Below are 23,413 nucleotides of genomic sequence, written 5' to 3' on the forward strand. Positions count from 1 at the left end.
TAATCAAGAACATATCAACATAATCTTTAAAAACACTCAATGTCTTGGCCTCCACAACCATCTGTGGCAATTAATTCCACAGATTCACCACCCTCTGGATAAAGAAATTCCTCCTCATCTCTGTTCTAAAATGTCTTCCTTGTATTATAAAGCTGTGCCCTTTGGTCCTAGACTCCCCTACTCCGATGCCCTCTCAACATCCACTCCATCTAAGTCTTTCAATATTTGATAGTTTTCAATGAGATACTCCCAAAATTATCGAAAGCTCCACAACTCATTCCCGAGGAGGTCTGCAGCAGTTGTGGTATTTCAGATCATTTGAAGCTCAGCCCCAGAATAGAGAAAACATTTGTCTGTTTATACATGTGTACAGAAATAATAAAAATATACACATAGTAAAAACAAGTAAATATACATGCAGGCACGTGTGTGTGAATAAAATTTACTCTTAAAATGATCTTTCAGAGTAGTATGTTTATTTGATGAATTCCTGAAATGTTGGCTCTACTTTAGGTATTTCGTTACCTTCGAATATTCCTACCTGAAAGTGGCTTTGAAATTCTCCCGTGTAATCGATATTCTTCAGAATCCAATGGAGCCAAGATAGTGTCATTGAGAAAGTGGTATGTTTCCTCGCCTTTAATGGGATCTGTGACATGGGTTAAGATACTGTCCTTTCACTTAACTAACTTGTGCTGAAGTTACAACCAGATCACTGAGATAAATATGTTAATTTGCAATATGTAAAGATAAAGATTAATATTATTTCTCTTATGTACATTGCAAAATACAGTGAAATGCATTATTTGCATCAAATCAAGTCAGCAAGGATTGTACTGGGTAGCCTGCAATTGTTACACACTTCCAGTGCCAACATAACATGCTGACAAATCATTAACCCTAACTGTACATCTTTGCAACATGGAAGGAAACCGGAAGAAACGCATGTGGTCACAGGGAAAACATACAAAACTCCTTACAGGCTGAAGCAAGGATCGAACCCAGGTTACTGGCGTTGCAATAGCATGAGGCTAAATGCTATGCTACCGTGCACCTAGTCAAAAGTTTAAGGTCCACTATAAGACCTGACCATTAAGCCCAGGCTAACTTTACATGACACTTTCGTGTTTGACTTTGAATAAGGAACTAAACAGGAGCCTGCCTATGCATTTTAGACTATAAGAACACAATTCATAGGTCAGAAACACGAGGAAATCTGCAGATGCTGGAAATTCAAGCAACACACACAAAGTGCTGGTGGAATGCAGCAGGCCAGGCAGCATCTATAGGAAGAATTACAGTTGACGTTTTGGGCCGAGACCCTTCGTCAGGACTAACTGAAAGAAGAGATAGTAAGAGATTTGAAAGTAGGAAGGGGAGGTCGGAAGTGATAGGAGAAAACAGGAGGGGGAGGGATGAAGCTAAAAGCTGGAAAGTTGATTGGTAAAAGGGATACACAGCTGGAGAAGGGAAAGGATCATGGAATGGGAAGCCTAGGGAGAAAGAAAGGGGAAGGGGAGCACCAGGGAGAGATGAGAGCAGGCAAGGGATGATTCTGAGAGGGACAGAGAGAGAAAAGGAAAGAAAGGGAAAAATAATAAAGAGATAGATAGATAAATAAATAATGGAGTAAGAAGGGGAGGAGGGGTATTAACTGAAGTTAGAGAAATCCGTATTCATGCCATCAGGTTGGAGGTTCCCTGGACAGAATATAAGGTGTTGTTCCTCCAACCTGAGTATGGCTTCATCTTGACAGTAGAGGAGGCCATGGATAGACATATCAGAATGGGAATGGGATGTGGAATTAAAATGTGTGGCCACTGGTAGATACTGCTTTCTCTGGCGAACAGAGCATAGGTGTTCAGAATTAAGCAGTTTTGCCCATTGAGTCTCCTCTGCTATTTGATCATAGCTGATTTATTTTTCCTTAACCCCCAATCTGTAACTTTTGACACCCTTACTAATCAAAAACCTTATCCCTGTAACCTTTGATGCCCTCACTTTACTTTAGAACCTTTACTTTGGAATCTTTGACACCCTTACCAATCAAGAACTTATCAACCTCTGCTACAAATATATCTAATGACTTGGTCGGCACAGCTGTTTGTGGCAATGAATTCCACTGAATTACTACTCTCTGACTAAAGAAATTCCTCCTCGCGTCTGTTCTAAAGGGATATCCTTATATTAAGAGGCTGTGCCTTCTGGTCATAGACTCTCCCACTAGTGGAAGCATCAGTCCACATCCACTTTATCCAGGCCTTTCACTAGTCAATAGGTTTCAATGAGATCACCTCCCCACCTCTGTTCTTCTGAATTCCAGTGGATACAGGCCCAGAGCCATCAAATGCTCCTCATAGGATAACAAAATCTTCAGGACTCTTGATCCTTGCAACAGAGCACTGTGTCTATTCCCCTGACTATGCCACACTCAGTTATAACTGCATTTCTCTTCTCTTCCTGGCCCCCTGCTCCCAAAATGATTTTGAGACAAAGAAGGTGGTCTTAGACTTCAGGAGAACTCGTACCATTCACACACACCCCTTTTTGCATCAGCGACACAGCATTGGAAACTGCAAGCAGTTTCAACTTCCTGAGGGTGCACATCTCATGGTCCCAAAACAAAGCCCACCAAGGCCTCCACTCTCTGAGGAGGTTGAAGAGAGCTGGACCATGTACATATACTCACATCATTCTACAGATGCACTGAAGAGAGCGGCCTAACAAGCGACATCACTGCATGGGACAGAAACTGCATTCAGCGAACAGAAGGGTCTGCAAAGGGTAGTCAAAACTGCCTAGTGCATCAGCAGCACCTGGCCACCCGCCATCAATGACATATGTACAGAATCCAGTGAAGTATCCCACCCACCCTGTTCATGGATTGTTTGTCCCACTCCCATCAGGGAGGAGGCTATCTAGCATCCACACCAGGGCCACCAGACACAAAAACAGTTACTTTCCCCAAGCAGTTACTTTCCCCACTCACTAACCTACCCCTTCACACCCCAAGCACCACTGCTTTATCATTTCCTGTCAGTAACTCTACGGTGACTTATGTTGTAGTGATAGAAAAGTACAGCACAGAAACAGCCCCTTTGGCCCATCTCATCCATGCTGAACCATTTAAACTGCCTGGTCCCATCAACCTGCACCACAACCATCTAAACCCTATTTTCCATGTACCTATCCAAACTTCTCTTGATTGGTGAAATTGAGTTTGCATGCACCACTTGCGCTGGCAGCTCATTCACACTCTCACGACCCTCTGAGTGAAGGAATTTCCTCTCATGTTCTCCCTTAAAATTCTCACCTTTCACCCTTAACTCATGACCTCTAGTTTTAGTCAATGCCTGCTTGCATTTACCCTATCGGGTACCCCTCATAATTTTGGATACCTCTATCAAATTGCCCCTCAATCTTCTACATTTCAAGGAATAAAGTCCTAGCTGATTCAAGCTTTCCTTTTAACTCAGGTCCTCCAGTCCCGGTAACATGCTTATAAATCTTCTCTGTGCTTTTTTAACCTTATTTGCATCTTTCCTGTAAGTAGGTGACCAAAACTACACACAATACTCCAAATTATCTCTTAAACAGCTTCAACGTGACATCACATTTCCTGCACTCAGTACTCTGATTTATGAAGGCAAATGTGCCAAAAGCTTTCTTTACAACCCTAACTACCCATGCTCCTACTTTCAATGAATTGTGGACTTGTATTCCCAGATCACTGTGTTCTACCACACTCCTCAGTGCCTTACCATTTAATGTATAAGACATGTCCTGGTTCGTTCTACCAAAGTGCAGCACCTCACACTTGTCTACATTAAATTCAATGTGCCGTTTTTCCAGCTGTAAACTTTGATAGTTTTCCTCACTGTCCACTAGACCCCCAACCTTGGTGTCAGCCACATTACCACATCATCCAGATTATTGATATAGATGACAAACAAGAAAGGACCCAGCAGCACTCCACTAGTTACATGCCTCCGGTCAGAGAGGCAACCGTCTACTACTACTCTCTGGCTCTTCCCACAAAACCAGTGTCTAATCCAATTTACTACTTTATCTTGAATGCCAAGTGACTGAACCTTCCTGACCAAACTCCCATGTGGGACCTTGTCAAATGCCTCGCTAAAGTCCACGTGGATAACATCCACTGCCTTGCCTGGTAACTTCCTCAAATCTCTATAAGATTGGTTAGACACAACCTACCACACACAAGTCATCTTGACTATCCCTAGTCAGTCCCTGTCTATGCAAATATTCATATATCTGGTCCCTTAGAATACCTTTCCATTAACTTTCCCACTACTTACATCAGGCTTCCAGGCCTATAGTTCCTGGTTTGTTTTTAGAGCCTTTCTTAATTGTTGGAACAACATTAGCTATCCTCCAATGTTCCAGTACCTCACCTGTCGCTGAGGATAATTTAAATATCTCTGCTAGGGCTCCTGCAATTTCTGTACTTGCCTCCCATAGGGTCGGAGGAAACACCTGTCAGGCCCTGGGGATTTACTCAAGTTCATTTGTCTTCAGACAGCACACACCTCCTCCTCTGTAATCTGTTATCGGGTCCATGATCTTGCTAGTGCTTTGCCTCACTTCTGTAGTCTCTGTGACTGTCTCCTGAGAAAATATAGCTGCAAAAAATCAATTTAATGACTCCCTCATCTCTTTTGGCTCCAAAAGACCAATTATCCTTTGCTCTTAACCTATTTGTAGAATCCCTAAGGATTCACCTTTACCTTGTCTGCTAGGGCTACTTCATTCCTTCTTTTACCCTCCTGATATCTTTTTTTAAGTTTTCTCTTGCATTCCATGAGTTCCTAATTTGTTCCTTCCTGCCTATATGCTGTGCACTTCTTTTATTTTCTTAAACAGGGTCTCAATTTTTCCTGAAAACCAAGGTTCATAAAGCTGTTACTTTTAAATTTTATTCTGAAAGACACATATAAGCTTTATACTCTCAAAACTTCACTTTTGAAGGCCTCCCACTTACCAAGGACACCTTTGGCAAAAAACAGCCTGCCCCATTCCACACTTGCCAGATCCTTTCTGATATCATCAAAATTGGCCTTTCTGCAATTTAGAATCTCATCCCATGGACCAGACCCATCCTTTTCCATATTTACTTTGAAACTAATTTCATTATAGTCACTAGATGCAAAGATGTCTTGTCTCATCCCCTAATAAACAGACCAAGTGTCACAAACTCTCTCATTGGGACTTCTATGTACTGAACGTGTTTGACAAACTAACCCATCTAGTCCTTTTACTGTACGGGAGTCCCAGTCAGAATTTGGACAATTAAAATTGCCTACTGTAACAACCTTATGTTTCTTGCGACAGTTTGTCCTGTGCCGAGCATCATTTTGTGGACATAAAGTCAGTCTCTGTACAGTTTATAAGCTATCTTATGTATTTGTATTTAATTTTTAAAATTTAGAGATCCAGCATGGTAAGATGCCCTATTGGCCCAACAAGTCTGTGCTGCCCAATTACACCCATGTGATCAATTAACCTAATAACCCATATGTCTTTGGAATGTAGTAGTAATCTGAACCAGTAAGAGGAAACCCTCACAGTCATGGAGACAGTGTACAACTCTCTTACAGACAGCGGCAGGAATTGAATTTTGGGCGCTGGCATTGTAAAGTGATGTACTAACTGCTACGCTACCATGAGAGGCATAGATGGGTTTCAGAGTCTGAATCAAAAAGCGAGACGGGTATCAAAAAGTAGAAGGGCATAAATTAAAGTTGAGAGGAAAGAGTTTTAAAAGAGATTTGAGGGTTTTTTTTTAAGCACAGAGTGCTTGATATTTGGAACTCGTGGGAGAAGGTGGTAAAAACAAATATAACCACTTTGTTTTGGACAGGCATTTAAGTGGGCAATGCATAGAAGGTTATGAACCTAATGTGTGCAAATACACTCAGTGACCACTTTATTGGGTACCTTCTGTACCTAATAAAGTCACTGAATGTATGTTTGTGGTCTTCTGCTGCTGTAGCCCATCTTCAAGGTTTGACATGCATGTTTGGAAATGATCTTCTGCACACCAATGTTGTAACGTGAGGTTATTTGAGGTATTGTCACGTTCCTTTCAGCTTGAACTAGTCTGACCATTCTCCTCTTACAAGGCCATTCTCTCATTTGCAAGGCATTTTCACCCACAGGACTGCTGCTCGCCCGATGCTTCTTAGAGACTGTACTGTGAAAACCCCAGGAGAGCAGAGTTTTTAAGATACTCAAACCAACCATTGTGACACCAACAATCATCTATGGTCAGAATCACTTAGATCACATTTCTTTCCCCGCTGATTTGATATTCACATTAACAAACAGGTGGCCACTGAGTGTATGCAGTATTCATGTAGTCAGGAGGAAGACAGATAACATTGACATGGAGGGCTGAAGGGCCTATTTTGTACTGTACAACTGATTATTGTTACCATTTCTAACAGATAGAATTTTATAAAACTGAGAGATATAGATTGAATAGGTAGGTGGTAACTTTATTCCCCAGGGCTGAAGGTGAGTGAGGTTAAGTTTAAAGGAGCAATTTTTTCTTTTGCACAGACGGTGGGTGCCTGGAATGTGCTGCCAGGGTGGTAGTGGAAGCATGTATGATAGAAGTGTTTAAAAAGCTCTTAGAATATGGAGGAAATAGAGGGACATGGACTAGCACTGCTGGTTTGTTGGTCGAGGTAGATACATTAGGGACATTTAAGAGATATTTTGACAGGCACATGGATGAAAGATAAGTGGAGGGCTATGTAGGAGGGAAGGGTTAGAGTGGATTTCAAAAGTCCTAGAGTAGGTTTAAAGGGCTTGTACGGTGCTGTAATGTTCTATGTGCAGACAGAAGGGATTAGGTGTCATTAGCTTAATTAGTTTGGCAGAACATCTCTGCTGTGTCCTTGATTGGGATAACCTAACATAACAAAGTGTGCAGATGTCTTCATTTTGCAAACAGTGAGTGCTTTTCTCCTGTTGAATTGGCACTTTTGTTCCTGTTCAAAAGGAAAGAGAATGATAAGATTGAACTGCTTGTCGGCTGCCTGGCAGAGCTTTCAGAAGAGGATGAGTCCCTCCTGCGCCCTGGAGAGAATGACTTCAGTGTGATGTACTCAACCAGAAAGAAATGTGCTCAGCTCTGGCTAGGGCCCGCATCTTTCATCAACCATGGTAAGTTTGTACACTTGGTCCTCTTTAACAGTGGAGGAAATGAAAGAACTCATAGAGAATGTGTCGTCGTTGCAAATGTTTCCTTGTTTTACTTTATAGAATCATACACTTTGAGAAAGTATAGTGCCTTGTAAAAGTGTTCAGTCTTTGTTCAGATAAAGGAGTACTACAACCAATAATTTTTGACCAATTTAACCGAGAATTTTTATTTGTGAATCATCGGCTCCTTTTTTCAGAGTAGAGCCTAAAAAGCAGGGAAATTGTAAAGCATGGAAAAGTAAAAATTCAAAAACTGAGATGTCAGCTGTTCAAAAGTATTCATCCCCCTTTGCTCAGTACTTAGTTGAAACACCTCTCGCAGCTATTACAGCCATTAATAACCTTTGTGCAACATGATGGAGCAAGATTTACCCATTCCTCCTTGCTAAATTGCTTAAACTGTGCCAAATTAGTTGGGGAGCAACAGTGAGGTCTTGCCAAAGATTTTGATTGGGTTACGGTGGGCAACTCAACAACATCAGTTTTCTTTATTTGAAGCCTCTCTTCAGTTGATTGCTCTCGCATTGTGTTGTTGTCTAGTGAAAGACTAACTTCCTCCCCAGTGACAGAGGCTAGCTAGTTTTTATGCAAGATCTCTCTGTACTTAGCAGCGTTCATCTTCCAGTCAGTTCTGGCCAGATTCCCAGTCCCTGCTGCTGATAAGCATGATGCTACCTCCTCCACATTTTACAGTAGGGATAGTGTTACCTGGCTAATGTGCAGTATATTAGATATATGCCACTCGTACTGCTTAATGTTGAGGCCAAAAAGTTCCACTCTGTCTCATCCGACACAAGACCTTCTTCCACCTTACAGTGTCTTCTAAGTGACGCTTTGCAAAGTCTTTACAGGAAAGGATATGCTTTTTTTTATTGGAGCTTCTTTCTTGCCACTCTTCCATAAATACCCTTTCTATTCAAGGCCTTTAGAGATTGTAGAGCCATGAACTTCAACTCCAGTTGTAGCTACTGACTTCAGCAGCTCACTCAGTGTGAATGTTGGCATCAAAGTACCCTCTCTTACAAGTGCCATTCTTTTCCAGCGACTAAGTTTAGCCTGACCTAGGCAGTGTGAGAGTGGTTTCATGTTGTTTCTACTTTTTCCATGATTAACTGCATTGAGCTCTGAAGTATGTTAAGTGCCTTTGAGATGGTCTTGTACCCTTCCACCAGATTTGTGCTTCTCTGTTATCAGTTCCCGGACTTGTCTTGAATGATTTTTTGTCTGCATTTTTTGGGATGGGATGAATGGGATGAATACTTTCTCAACCTCAATTTTGATTTTTAATTTTTAGTAAATTGTTGACAGGTTTTGGAACTTTTTTGACATGATGCACAATATTTTGTAGAGTAGCTCAAAACTCCTACTTCAAAATATTTTAAGTTTAGAAATTTAGACAGTAAACTGTGAAAACAGTAGTGGGGGCCGAATACTTTTTCAAGGCTCTGTATACATTATGTCAGGTCAGGATGTTAAGCTGACTTGTTTGTTGAAGTGTCACTGAAAGGACATTGTCATGGGTGCTCTGATGTTATTTGCCCTGTTCGTAGAGCCAGACTAGCTGACTCTGAAATAGCTCAGTATCAGCTAATGATGCAGCATAACGTTTTAATGACACCTCAAGACTGGAACAAGGGGCGTTGAATCAGTCTTTGGATTCTAGTTTGTTAGAGCTACAACCTGTGGTGGCATGGTAGCATATCAGTTAGCATAATGCTTTGCACCACCAGCGATCTAGGTTTAACTCCCACCGCTGTCTGTGAGGACTTTGTACATCCTCCCCGTAACCATGGGTTCCTCTGGGTGCTCTGTTTTCCTCTCACATTTCAAAGGTGTACGGGTTAGTTGTGGTTAGTAAGTTGTGGGCATGCTATGCTATCACTAGAAGCATGGCAACATCTTCAGACTGTGTTGTGGTTGATGCAATCATAGGACCAAAACACATGGGAGCGTAATTAGGCCTTTCAGCCCATCAAGTCAGCTCTGCTATTCCATCATGGCTGATTCTGAGATGCCCTGACACAGTGGTCCCCAGCTACCGGGCCACAAAGCATGTGCTACCAGGCCGCGCGGAAACGATATGAGTCAGCTGCACCTTTCCTCATTCCCTGTCACATCCACTGTTGAACTTGAACGCATGTGAGGTCATCAATCGCCTAAATGCAGTGATACCCTAGCGCCAGGGATCACTGATTGGCCTCGTAACCGGCCGGTGAGAAGTGCCATTGCTACTGGCCTGGAGCACGGACAGATGGGTGCCGCCTCTGAAGTTTAGCACACCGAATGTTTGTGTTAAAATATTTGCTAAAATATGTGCTAAAATATTTGCAGACTACCTAATTTGGGTTCAGGGTTCCGTAGGTAGCAGAGCAGCTACCTCGCTGTGATCTACTGGAAGTCATCCCTCAAGCCAAACTTGTCGGCCGATAGATCGTACCTACATACAAGGAGGACGGGCATGTGCCCTGTCGCACTCCTTGCTCGGTCGGTCACTCTCTCCAGACTGTGACCGCCGCGGCCCCGGCACGGGGACCTCCAGCCCTTACCTCGTCCTCTCACCCCACCCACCACCAGCCGTGTCTGGCAGCGGATGGGCGGGAGGCTGGAGCTCGGGCCCAGAGGCTGTCTAATGAGGCAATGAAGCCCTCAAAACTGCTTTGGCACCTTGAGTCCAAGCACCCTGCACTTAAGGACAAACCCTTTGAATTTTTTGAGCGAAAAAAGCATGAGCAAGCAGGACAGAAGCAAGTGCTGAGAACCACGAAAACTAAATTGCGGAGTAGACTGGACATAAGGAACCTCCTTCGAGTATCGCTGTCTCCCATCACCCCTCGATGGGACCGTCTTGTTGCAGGGAAACAAGCCCAGGGCTCCCACTGATTCAGCGATGCTGGTGTGTTGCAATGATTTTATGTGTTCATACGGAGAAAATATGCCTGTGTATTTAATATTAAATTTCTTAGATAAACCCTTTTAGAAATAAAATAGAGTGTATTAGCCACTTATAAGTGACTTATAGTTGACTTATCACCTATATTCTGGTCGTGATTAAGAACTCCCCCCCCCACCGTCGGCCGGTCCGCAAGAGTACAGTCAATATTAAACCAGTCCACGGTGCAAAAAAGGTTGGTGACCCTTGTCCTGACTAATCAAGGACCTATCAACCTCCATTTTAAATATATACAGTGACTTAGCCTCCACAGCTGTCTGTGGCAATAAATTCTGCTACCCTCTGGTTAGAGAAATTCTTACACATCACTGTTCTAGAAGGATGACCCTCTGGTCCTAGACTCACACACTATAGAAACATGCTCTCACATCTACTCTGTTTAGGCCTTTCAATATTCAATAGGTTTCAATGAGATTCCCCCCCCCCCCCCCATTCTTCTAAGCACTGGCAAATACAGACCCAGAGCCATGAAACTCTCCTCATGCATTAACCTTTCATTCCCAGAATCATACTCATGAATGTCCTCTGGTCCTTCTCCAATGTCAGCATTTCTTTTCTTAAATAATGATCCCAAAACTGCTCACAGTATTCCAAGTGTGTTCTGACCAATGCCTTATGAAGCCTCAGCGTGTACATACTTGTGGCATTGGGATAGCAACCCCTTCCCTTAAAAACCTAGTGCTACAGAAGTGCCTACAGAAGCTTTAAAGGCCTCATCCCTGAGAGAAGAAGGACACACCATGACGATCGGCTTCACCTGGGAAAACCTGAAAGACTGGCGCAGGACAGAGGACTCTAATAATCTGTAGTAGAGGTGAGGAGCTTCAGAAGAAAAAGAATGACATCCTTGTTTTTATATTCTAGTCCTGTGGAAGTGAATGCTAAAATTTCATTTACCTTCCTTACTGCCTGCAAGTTAACCTTTAGAGAATCCTTTATGAGGACTTCCAAGTTCATTTGTGCCTCAGATTTTTGAACTTTTCCCCCCGTTTAGAAAATAGTCTATGCCTTTATTCCTTCCAAAGTGCATGACCAAATATTTCCCTGCATTATATTCCATCTACCACTTCTTTGTCCATCTTCCAATCTGTCCAAATCCTTCTGCAGGCTGCCTGGTTCCTCAACACTACCTGTGTCTCCACCTTTCTTCGTATCGTCCACAAACATGGCTACAAAGCCATCAGTTCCATCATCCAAATCATTGCAATATAGTGTGAAATTAAGTGGTGCCAACACTGGCTTCCTATGGAACACCACTAATCACCAGCAGACAATCAGAAAGGCCTCCCTTATTCCCACTCTTTGCTTCCTGCCAGTCAGCCAATCTTCTATCCATGCTAGTATCTCTCCTGTAATACAAGGAGCTCTTAGCTTGCTAGGCAGCCTCATGTATGGTACCTTGTCAAAGGTCTTTTGAAAATCCAAGTACACAGCATTCGCTGAATCTCTTTGTCTATCCTCCTTATTTCCTCAAAGAATTCCAACAAATTTGTCTGTCTAGATTTCCTCTTAAGGAAATAATGCTGACCTTGGTCTATTTTATCACATGCCTCCAAGAACCCCGAAACCACATCCTTAATAATGGTCTCCAGGGGTGGAGTTTCAAGATGGCGACGTAAACATCTGCCTTTTAGGCGCTCTTCACTTTTCTAACTATAATCACCCTTTAATCTAATCTTTTCGAATTTAATCAAATGAGTTGATATTTTCGATTGACTTTTTTTTTCTTTTAAAACTATATTTGATCTAACTTTGCCGAACTTAAAATGGCTACAAGTAAGAAATCGTCTAAGGAGCCGTTATCTGTTGAAACAATTTCTAATCTTCTGGACACTAAACTTGCAGGTTTGGATAACAAGTTGCAAAGTAAAATGGCAAGTTTAGAAAGTAAAATGGCAAGTTTGGAAAACACGTTTACCACGAAAATGTCTGAACTTGAAGGAGCTGTTAAATCGCTTGATACTAAGTTTCAGTCGCAGGCATCGGTTATTCAGCGGCATGAAGATAAGTTGGCGACTCTTGAAAAATTAATTGTTGAAAAAGTACGTACAATTGAAGTGTTGGATAAGAAGGTACAATCGACTCTTAAGACTGTAGATCAGTATAAGTTTAAAATTTCTGATCTCGAAAATCGATCTCGCAGACAGAACTTGCGTATTATCGGGTTTCCCGAAAAAGTTGAGTCCGGTGATTTAACTGAATTTTTCTCTAATTTACTATGGGAAATTTTCGGTGATGAGGGTTTGCAAACTAAACCTGTTATCGACCGCGCTCACAGAGTTGCGAGGTTTTCGTCTGTGCCTGATAAACCACGAGCGGTGATTGTTCGCCTTCATTATCCTCGTGAGAAAGAGCTTCTAATTCGATTAGCTCGTAAAAAAGGTATGATTTCCTACAAAAACTTTCAGTTTCGAATAGTCGAGGATTATTCTTTTGAAGTAATGAGAGCCAGGATCGCTTTTAAACCAGTGATGGCAGAGATTCATTCGATCGGACTTAAACAAGCTTTAATGTATCCAGCGAAGCTTAGAATCGTGCTGCCCGACTACAGTCAACGATTTTTCAACACTCTGGAAGAAGCGAAGAAATTTGTTGGAGAATTTCGATCTTCTACTGCAACTTGAACTATGTGTTATGTGGAAGATTTTTCGGAGAGAGGATATCTTTCTATTTTAAGTTTTAACCTATGAAGTTGGGTTATAACTTTTTATTTTTTGATCTATGGGTTCGGTTTTTTTTTACTAGCTTCATTGTTTATAGATGTTTTTTTTTAATTTTGATAATATTCTTTTTTTTCTTTCTGTTTTGGTTATATACGTTTATATTTTGCATTAATGATTTATCTTTTTTTTAAGTTGTTTATTTTTCCCGTAAGATTCTGTTTTTTTACAAGCATTTATCTGTTTGCCTGTACTCAGATATGGGACGAATGTTTTGGACTTTTAGTTTTTTTTATATATATGCTGTACTGTACTATATCCCTTTCTTTTTAAATGTTATTTTGTCTTTTAACAGATTGCTGAACTCACATTTGTATTTAGTAATATGGTTTTTTCAAAATGGCGTTTCTTCTTCCCATAAGTCTTTGCTCTTGAAACGTCATCTTGTATTTGAATATGGGATTTTTTTTTAAAGGTATACTACACTTTTAAATTTTGACGTTTATACCTTTTTTTTATTAATGATTGTTGTATTATATTAGTTTTTTTTTATTATTCTGATTGATATATATATATTTTTTTTTGCAACTCTATATTTTAATTTGGGTGATATATAGTTTTCTTCTAATCTTTTTTTTATAGAGCTGCCATCTTGAAATGGGGGTAATATTAGTATTAGATTATGCGCCTGCCGCTTGGCTTTCTTTCGAAGGGTGGGGGGAGGGGGTAGGGATCTTTTTTCACGCTTTTGCTTTTTATTTTTTTGCTTTTAGTTTATGGGCCGACTTTAAATTACTAATATTGTTGAGGTGTCATGTTCTCCGGCTGCTCCTGAATCAATTTTCCTCCTTCCTGAATTGTGGGGTATGTGTCTTTTTAACCTTTTATGATACACACAATTAATATTGGTATGATGGATAGATCTGTTAACTTTATCTCCTGGAATACTAATGGTTTAAATCATCCGATTAAACGCAAAAAAATATTTAAAGTATTCCATAGACTGAATGCTAATATTATCTTTGCACAGGAGACCCATATCAGGAGGGAGGATAATCAACGTTTTTTTAGGTTCTGGAAGGGTCAACAATTTCATTCGAATTGTACCGCCAAAATTAGGGGTGTGTCTATTTTTATAGATCCCTCAATATCGTTTACACATCATGAAATTATCTCTGACCCACAGGGTAGATTTTTGTTGATAACTGGTTTACTTTTCCATTGGAAAGTTGTTCTAGTTAATATTTATGCTCCAAACTTTGATTGCCCTGAATTTTTTAGACGTTTATTTACCTCTCTTCCTAATCTAAATGAATATATGTTGATAATGGGTGGAGATTTTAATTGTTGTTTGAATCCTTCGATGGATAGATCTAAACCTATTCGCACTCTTCCGAATAGATCAGCCCTACTTATTAATTCATTTTTGGTTGACTCGGGAATTACAGAAATATGGCGGTTTTTGAACCCTAAAGATAAAGAATTTTCTTTTTTTTCACATGTATATCATAGCTACTCTAGAATTGACTATTTTCTTATTGATCATCGGTTATTAACGGATGTTATTGATTGTAAATATGATTCTATTACTATTTCGGATCATGCACCTTTGAAGTTATCTATTAAGATTTCGGACTATTCCAATAACACCAGATCTTGGAGACTTAACGCTACTTTGCTTCAAGACCCAGAATTTATTACTTATATAAAACAGCAAATTGACTTGTTCTTTTCTACAAACTGTACTGAAGAAATCGACAGAGGAATACTTTGGGACTCTTTTAAGGCTTTTATTCGTGGTCAAATTATCTCATATTCTGTTGGTAAAAGAAAACAAAGATATTTAGATATTGCTTTATTGGTGGATAAAATTAAGGAAATTGATAAGATTTATTCCGTGACTCCTACCAAAGAACTTTATAAGAAGAGAGTTGAGCTTCAAATGGAACATAGTTTACTATTATCTTCTTCAATTGAAAATCAATTAATTAGGACCAGGGCTCAATTTTATATTCATAGTGACCGTACTGGTAAACTGTTAGCTAATCAATTAAAGGCTATCTCGACTAAGCGACAAATTATTAAAATTCGCAAATTAGACGGTAATTTAACTACTGATCATAAAGAAATTAATAATACCTTTCAAGATTTTTATAAATCTTTATATCATTCAGAATTTGATGGTGACCAGTCCATGATAGATAATTTTTTTAACAATTTGAATATTCCTAAACTGACTGATGAAGATCATAGTCTGTTAGATGCTCCTATTTCTATAGTGGAAATAGGAGAGGCTATTTCATCAATGAACTCAGGGAAGGCTCCTGGTCCTGATGGTTATATAGTAGAATTTTTTAAAACTTTTTCTTCTTTGCTTTCTCCTTGGTTATGTGAAATTTTTAATGATGCGTTTGCTAAGAAGAGATTACCTCAATCTTTTTATGAAGCTAATATTTCTCTAATTCTTAAAAAAGATAAAGATCCTACTTTATGTACATCTTATCGCCCTATATCATTATTAAATGTAGATTCTAAGATTCTTACAAAAATTTTAGCTATTAGATTAGAAAAAGTACTGTCTCAGATTATTTCAGAAGATCAAACTGGTTTTATGAGGAATCGGTATTCCTTTTTTAATGTAAGAAAATTGATTAATATAATTCATACTTCACCACCCACAATCCCAGAATGTGTTATTTCATTAGATGCTGAAAAAGCTTTTGATAGAGTTGAATGGATATATTTATTTAATACATTGAGAAATTTTAATTTTAGTCCTAATTTTATATCATGGATTAAATTAATATATCATAAACCTGTTGCTTCTGTTTTTACGAATAACCACAGATCCTCTTTTTTTCAATTATCTCGTGGTACGAGACAGGGTTGTCCCTTAAGTCCTTTATTATTTAATATTGCATTAGAACCTTTAGCTATTGCTATTCGTGAATCTCCTAATATTTTTGGTATTACCCGTAATGAGAAGTTATATAAATTATCTCTTTATGCTGATGATTTGCTGTTATATATTTCTGACCCTGATAGGTCTATTCCTGCTATTTTATCCTTGTTGGTTCAATTTGGTACTTTTTCTGGTTATAAACTAAATTTAGATAAGAGTGAATTATTTCCTTTAAATGCACAAACTTTATTGACTGATAGGACACCATTTAAAGTTGTTACTGATAACTTCACTTATCTAGGTATAAAAATTACCAAGAAATATAAAGATTTATTTAGAATGAATTTTTTACCTATGCTTCATCAAATTCATCAACTTACTACAAGATGGTCTCCCTTGTTTTTATCATTAATTGGTCGGATTAATGCTGTCAAAATGATGATTTTACCGAAATTTTTATATTTATTTCAAGCCCTACCAGTTTTTATTCCTAAGTCTTTTTTTGATAGCATTGATTCAAAAATTTCTTCATTTGTGTGGCAAAATAAAAACCCTAGGTTAAGTAAAAAGCAATTACAAAAATCAAAAAAAGATGGTGGTTTAGCTTTACCTAATTTTAGATTTTATTATTGGGCAAATAATATTCGTAATTTATTGTATTGGAAATTAGATTTGGATTCACCACTGTGCCCACAGTGGGTAAATTTGGAATGTAATGAGGTAAAGGGATATTCTCTATTCTCTGTTCTTGGTTCTTGTCTTCCTGCGGATTTAGTTAAATTTAATAAACAAATATTTAATCCTGTTATTAAACATACATTACGAATTTGGTTTCAATTTCGTAAGTTCTTTATTTTGAAAAACTTTGTTCTTGATAGCCCTATCTTATTTAATTTCTTTTTCAAACCTTCCTGGACAGATCAAGCTTTTAACATATGGAAAAGGAAAGGTATAAAATGTTTTCGTGATCTCTTTTTTGAAGATACTTTGATGTCATTTGATCAACTTTCTAATAAATTTGAATTACCTAAATCTAATTTTTTCAGATATTTACAAATTAGAAATTTTTTACATAAAGTTTTACCATCTTTTCCTAATTCAACTTTGATGGACACTACAGATTTGATCTTTACCTTAAATCCTTGTCAGAAGGGATTAGTAGCTTTTATTTATAATATGATTATGAAGATACAACCAGAAATATCAGTTAGAATTAAACAAGAATGGGAAAAAGAACTTCAATATAACATATCAACAGATAAATGGGAAAAAATTTTGCAAATGGTTAATTCTTCTTCTATATGTGCTAAACATGCTTTAATACAATTTAAAATTGTACATAGAGCTCATATGTCTAAAGATAAACTTGCTCGATTCTATTCTCATATTAACCCTCTATGTGACAGATGTCATTTAGCAGTGGCCTCATTGACCCATATGTTTTGGTCATGTCCCACTTTACATAATTATTGGAAGGATATATTTACTACTATTTCCTCAATTTGGAATATAGATTTACAACCTCATTTTATTACTGCAATATTTGGTATACCAAATGAAGATGGCAATCAGTTTTCCCCCTCAATCAGACGAATGATTGCTTTTGTAACATTAATGGCCAGAAGGTCTATACTACAAAATTGGAAAGAAGTAAATCCTCCTACTACATTTCAGTGGCTTTCTCAAACTATTTCTTATCTGAGTTTGGAAAAAATTAGAAGCACTATTTTTGACTCATCAATTAAATTTGAAGAAACTTGGAGACCGTTTATTCGACATTTTCATATGAATTAATTTGGCCTTCTCCGGACCTTTCTGCTTATTCATGTTCAGGTATGGAGTTCCGGAGTTCTTTGACACTATCTTATACTTGTAAACTGTTATTATTGCCTATGTTAGTTTAGTTTAGTGTTTTATTTTTTTTTAATATATATTTTTTCTCATATATTTTTTAATATTTTTTTTTCTTTTTTAATGGTTATTTGTTTTTTTTTCATATAATCATGTGGACTTGATTAAGGTATTTTCTTTTGTTGATGTTTAGTAGGATATTATTATCTTATCAATGTGATTTCAAGTCTATTGTATTTATAATTTACTTATTACTATGTTATTTTTTTTTTGTGTATATGTGAAAATCAATAAAAAGATTGAAAAAGAAAGAAATAATGGTCTCCAGCATCTGCCCAGCCACTAAAGTCAGGCTAACTGGCCTATAATTTATTTTATTCTGCCTCCATCCCCACTTAAAGATCGATTGATGCATTTCGCTCTATTTGTCGATGTTTTATTGTACATGTAACAAATAAAGTTAATATTTTATCTATGATACAAGTGTCTAGGATGTAAATGTTAATGTAATGTGCTCCAGCAATATCAAGAGAATTACAGATCCTGTCATTATCTTGGAAATTGCTTAAAATTTAGAAATGTAACTAGTTAGCATAATTTCCTCATATTTCTCAGATCTAGATATGACTTATTTAATTTCATGTCATGGAAAATATGAGATAAATTTTAGGTAGATAATATGGTGAGGACATGGATGTGGTGAGGACCTACGTTCCTGGGGGTGCACCTGGATGACAGACTTGAGTGGAGCACCAACACAGAGGCTGTGTACAAGAAGGGCCAGAGTCACCTCTATTTCCTGAGGAGACTGAGGTCCTTTGGAGTATGAAGGCCTCTCCTTCACATGTTCTACCAGTTTGTTGTTGCTTCTATGTGGTGGTGTGCTGGGGCAATGTCATCAACACAGGAGATGCCAGCAGGCTCAATAAACTGATTAGAAAGGCTGGCTCTGTTATAGGAGTCAAACTGGACACACTGGAAGCTGTGGTAGAACAAAGAACCCTACAGAAAATCCTGGACAATGTTTCTCACCCTTTGCATGCCACCTTGGCTGAACAGAGGAGCACTTTCAGTAATAGACTAAGACAACTGCACTGCTCCAATGAGCGCTGTATGAGGACATTCTTACCCTTGGCCATCAGGCTCTATAATGAGTCAACCTATAGCCGGAAAAATGATGACCCTCCTCCTGTTAGACAGTTTGAGGTAACTTATTTTTTATTTCTTACTTCTCTTCTAATACTTGTATATCTGTGCACATGTAATGCTACTGTGACACTGTAATTTCCTTTGGAATCAATAAAGTATCTATCTATCTATCTATGTCAGAGAAACAGTCTATTTGGCATTTACCCATCAACATCAGAAGCAGGTTAGTCATTGCGTTACTGGTACTTGTGGGAGTTACGGGTATACAGTTTACCTGCCGTATTTCCTGCATTGATTGCACCTTCAAAATACTTCATTGATTGGATCCATTTGAGACTTGGAAAGATGCAATACAAATGCAAACTTTATTTCTATCATATTTGCATGCTCCCAATCCACAGCTACCCCTAAAAGGTTTCTTGATTCTCTCTTCAGTTCATCTCTAATCTCCCGGATCGCTCAACTCTTTGGAACTGATACCATCTGTCCTTAGGATTTCATGTGTCTTCCATTGTTGAGGCTTTATTGCAGTCCTTTGAACTAGCAGAATAGGCAACTCAAAGCAATCTTTGCTAAATTAAAATTGTTCTGTTATGATTCTAATGGATATTGAAATATGCATGCACATGTGCATACTTCTAGCTGTACTTACAAATGTTTTTATAAACGTGTCTTCATGGAGTTTGGACATTGCTGGCAATACCCCTAAAACAAGGGCATTATTGTTGGTGCGTCTGGGGTCAGATTGGGTAAGGACGTCAGAGTTTCCTTTCTGCAAACATCAGTGAACCCCATAGGTTTTCACAACAATTTGTGTCATGGTTGCTATAATTTTCAGCTGCTATAAATTCAAATGTATATCCCTGAATTGGTGGTCCGGTACCCTGCAAATAAAACAGGCTATAACTCAAAGTATGTGTTTATAAGGAAGGTTAATTGTAATGCTATTTCTTTTTTTCTCTCCTTCTCCCCTTCTCCTTGTCCTGAAGACTGCAGACCAAACTGTAAGGTAAGAGAGTGGCCTTTATCACATTATTTCACATGGTTTTGTCTTTAAGTAACAGCTGTTGGATCAGACACAACACAAAAAAAATCCTAGAGCTGTGTGACATTATGTTTTATTGTCATCCTTTTTTTCTGTCAAGGAATTGTTGACATATCATTTAGATTATGAATCAACAGGTTTAAAGTTCAACACCAGGAACTGATATCTTGGTGTGATGGTGATAGTTGTCCGATGATGACAGGGAAATCTGTGTAAGAGAGTTTTTAAAGTGGAAAACTCATTGCACTGGGGTAATTCCATTCTCTTGACATCAGAAGTCCAAGTCCAGTGGTATGAACAAACATGACAAACTGGGGTCTGTCCTTGTCATGCCCTTCGCTCTCAACGTTGCAGTACCACCTTCCTGAGGTTGGATCTTACTGTAGATTTCATCCACCCAGTCCACCAGAGCTGATTTCACATGCTGGGACAGGCATGTCCTTATCTCACTAGTGTATGAGGTTGCCCATTACCCTCACCTGGTTTAGCTAGCCTGTCGAAGCGGTGTACTGAACCTGTAACTGATAAAGTGGGTACTGAGTGTACGTTTATGCTTTGGAAAAATATGGAACAGAAAATGGCTGTTGTCTGAACCATACTCTGTGAACAGCTTCCCTCTTTGTAGTAAGTCTTTTGTACTTCCTCAACGATGACATCTGCGTTTATATAACAACTTTATCATAGCATCCTAATTCACAGGTATTAGCAAACACAATTTGACACTAAGCCCTGTCAGAAGATATGAGAGCAGATTATCAAAAGCTCAGAAATAGTTGAAGAGGCATAATTTTAAGGTGATTGAGTAAAGTATAGCGGGGATGTGCGACGTAGGTTTTTTACTGAGAGTGATGGGTGTATGGAGCATGCTGCCAGAGGTTGTGGTTGAAGCCACGTTAAGGATATTTAAGAGACTTTTAGGTACATGGATGAAAGAAAAAAATTAGGGCATTATGGGAGAAAAGGATAGATTGGTCGTAGAGTAGGTTAAAAGGTCGGCACAATATTCTGGTCAAAAGGCCTGTACTGTGCTGTATTGTTCTATGTTGTTTTTAAGCAGCATCTTTAATGAGGAGATTGAGGTGCAGAGATCAAGGAATTTCAGAGACAGGATTGCTGGGCATAGAAACTCACAAAAGATTGCACCCATGATGATGTGTTCTTTTGTTACACAGCACAACTGGTCTCCTAGTCTACAAGTACATTTACCTTGTATTTTCCTCACACAGTTTGTTCCAACTGAAGGTGACCGAGCGTGTGTCAAAGTACTTCGAGATATTGAACCTGGAGATGAAATCACCTGTTACTATGGTGACAGTTTTTTTGGTGAAAACAATGAGCTGTGTGAATGCTACACGTGTGAAAGGTGAGGAATAAGATGGTTTCCAGACCTTCTCATCTGCTGGAAGGTAATGTTTAGTTGAAGGTCATGATTGCTGAAATGAACACTTGAGCACAAATCTACTGGGCCTTATGGTGGCATCAATCAGCAATGTATAAAGAAGTGGAGTTGGGAGGGAGCTAAATTGCTAACTCCTATCCAAAGGCCTGATCTGAAAACATGAGTTAGAATCCTACCACTTTAGCTGGGAATATTTTTAAATGAACAAATCTGTAATTCAAAGTTATTCTCAGTAATGGTGACTATAAGTTACTGATTGATGTTTAAAAACCATCATATTTCTTTGAGAAGAAAATCTACCATCTGTCGTTGGTCTGATTTAAAGACCCACAACAGTCAAGTTGATTCTTAGCCGCATTCTGAAATGGCTGAGCAAGCCTGTCAGTTCACAGCAAGTCGTAATGGGTTGCAAATGCTTTGGAGTGGCTGGAAAGTAGCCAGTGTTAAGAAATCCAATAGTGAAGACCCTTTTTCACTATAGATGGTGCCTGACTTGCTGAGTTCCTCCAGAAGGTTGTGTGTGTTGCTCATGATTTCCAGCATCTGAAATGGAATTGATCTTTCCAGGCGAGGTGAAGGAGCTTTCAGGATGAAGAAGCGAGCTGTGGAAGTGAATGCTCTCTACAACTACAGGCTAAGAGAGACTGACAGCCGCCTGAGTCGCATGAAAGAGAAAGGGAAAGGAAGAGCACGTGCATCTCTCTACCAGAAAACTGTTGATAGGGCACTGTGGAAAAGTAAGTACTCTCACCAATGAATGTTGCTACCATGAGAGGGGCAGGTTCCATTGTTGAGGTAGGGAGGCTGGTGGAACATCGAAAAGGATACTCAGTCTGTCAGTCAGATGAAAACCAATCAGGAAATTGAGAACTGTGCAAACAGGGATAATTACAGATGAAGAAAACAAATACAACATTTAACATTGAACATAAATACAGCACAGTTCAGGCCATTCAGCCCATGACATTGTACCAGCCTTTTAACCTACTCAAGGTCAATCTAACCTCTCCCTCTTTCATAGTAAAAACTCTTACCTCTGACAACTCTCCTATACTTTCCTCCAATCACCTAAATTTATACCTTCTCATATTAGTCATTTCCACCCTGGAAAAAAAACTCTGGCTATCCACTCAATCTATGCCTCTTATAATTTTGAACACTTCTATTAAGTCACCTCTTATCCTCCTTAACTCCAAAGAGAAAATCCTTAACACACTTAGCTTATCCTCATAAGACATGCTCTCTGATCCTGGTAGCATCCAAGTAAATCTCTTGTGCACACTCTCTAAAGCTTCGACTGAACACAATATTTTAAGTGTGGTCTAACCAGAATGTTACAGAGCTGCAACGTTACCTTGTGGCTCTTGAATTCAATACCCTGACAAATGAAGGTCAACACACCGTACAACCTTCTTAACCATCTTATCAACTACACAGTAACTTGACCCACCTTAATGTATCCAGCTGGAATGTTTCTGCAGCATTCAAATGCTTACAGGGTTTCACCTTCACTATTCCTACCGCCATTCTCGCAAGCTGGAAGCCCCAGAATCAGGAGGTAAAGTCTCAAAATAAGCGATCACCCACTCTGAATTGAAATGAGAATACACTGGTTGAGAAATTTTTTGTTTTTGTCTCAGAGAACTGGGTGTGCTCATTCATTGAGCCTAAATGGGTAAGTTATGGTATATTATTGCCACATGTACCAAGGTGCAGTGAAAAACTTGTCTTTCATATCGTTCAAAGCAGCACACTGTGCTGGAGGAACTCAGCAGGCAAGTCTACATGTATAGAGTGAAACAAAAGTCGATATCTCAGGCCAAGACCCCTCAGCAATACTGTTCATACAGTTCGATTCATTAAAACATTATTGGGGTCTGGAGATTGGGCTTGGAAAGTAGATAAAGCAGAGAATTATTTGTAATTTTATTGAATAGCTGTATGGCTTACTGCTGCTTCTAATTTTATTCTTTCTCATTTTACTTCTTTGATCTGCTTGTAATTCCTAATATAACCTACAGCATAGAAATGGGCCATTTGGCCCATCTATTCCATGCTGAACCATTTAAACTGCTCAGTCCCATTGACCTGTACCCGCACTATTGCTCTCCACACCATACCATCCTTGTACCTATCGAAACTTCTATTAAACATTGATATTGGAATCACATCCACCACTTCTACTGGCAGTTTGTTCCAGACTTTCACTGCCCTCTCTGAAGAAGTT

At 38.9% G+C, this 23,413-nt stretch overlaps 1 protein-coding gene across 3 annotated transcripts in view; it reads left to right on the plus strand.

Moving 5' to 3' along the window:
• The window catches only part of LOC132383259 (histone-lysine N-methyltransferase KMT5B-B-like), a 41,580-nt gene that overhangs the window by 12,808 nt on the left and 5,359 nt on the right, over positions 1-23,413 (plus strand). For all 3 annotated transcript variants that reach the window (XM_059954211.1, XM_059954210.1, XM_059954213.1), the window contains 5 exons: positions 514-623; positions 7,028-7,191; positions 19,732-19,751; positions 21,014-21,150; positions 21,754-21,923. In XM_059954211.1, the coding sequence (XP_059810194.1) occupies positions 514-623; positions 7,028-7,191; positions 19,732-19,751; positions 21,014-21,150; positions 21,754-21,923 (601 nt within the window). The remainder of the gene's footprint in view (positions 1-513; positions 624-7,027; positions 7,192-19,731; positions 19,752-21,013; positions 21,151-21,753; positions 21,924-23,413) is intronic.

Source organism: Hypanus sabinus, chromosome 29 (assembly GCF_030144855.1).
Source record: "Hypanus sabinus isolate sHypSab1 chromosome 29, sHypSab1.hap1, whole genome shotgun sequence".
Taxonomy (NCBI): Eukaryota; Metazoa; Chordata; class Chondrichthyes; order Myliobatiformes; family Dasyatidae; genus Hypanus; species Hypanus sabinus.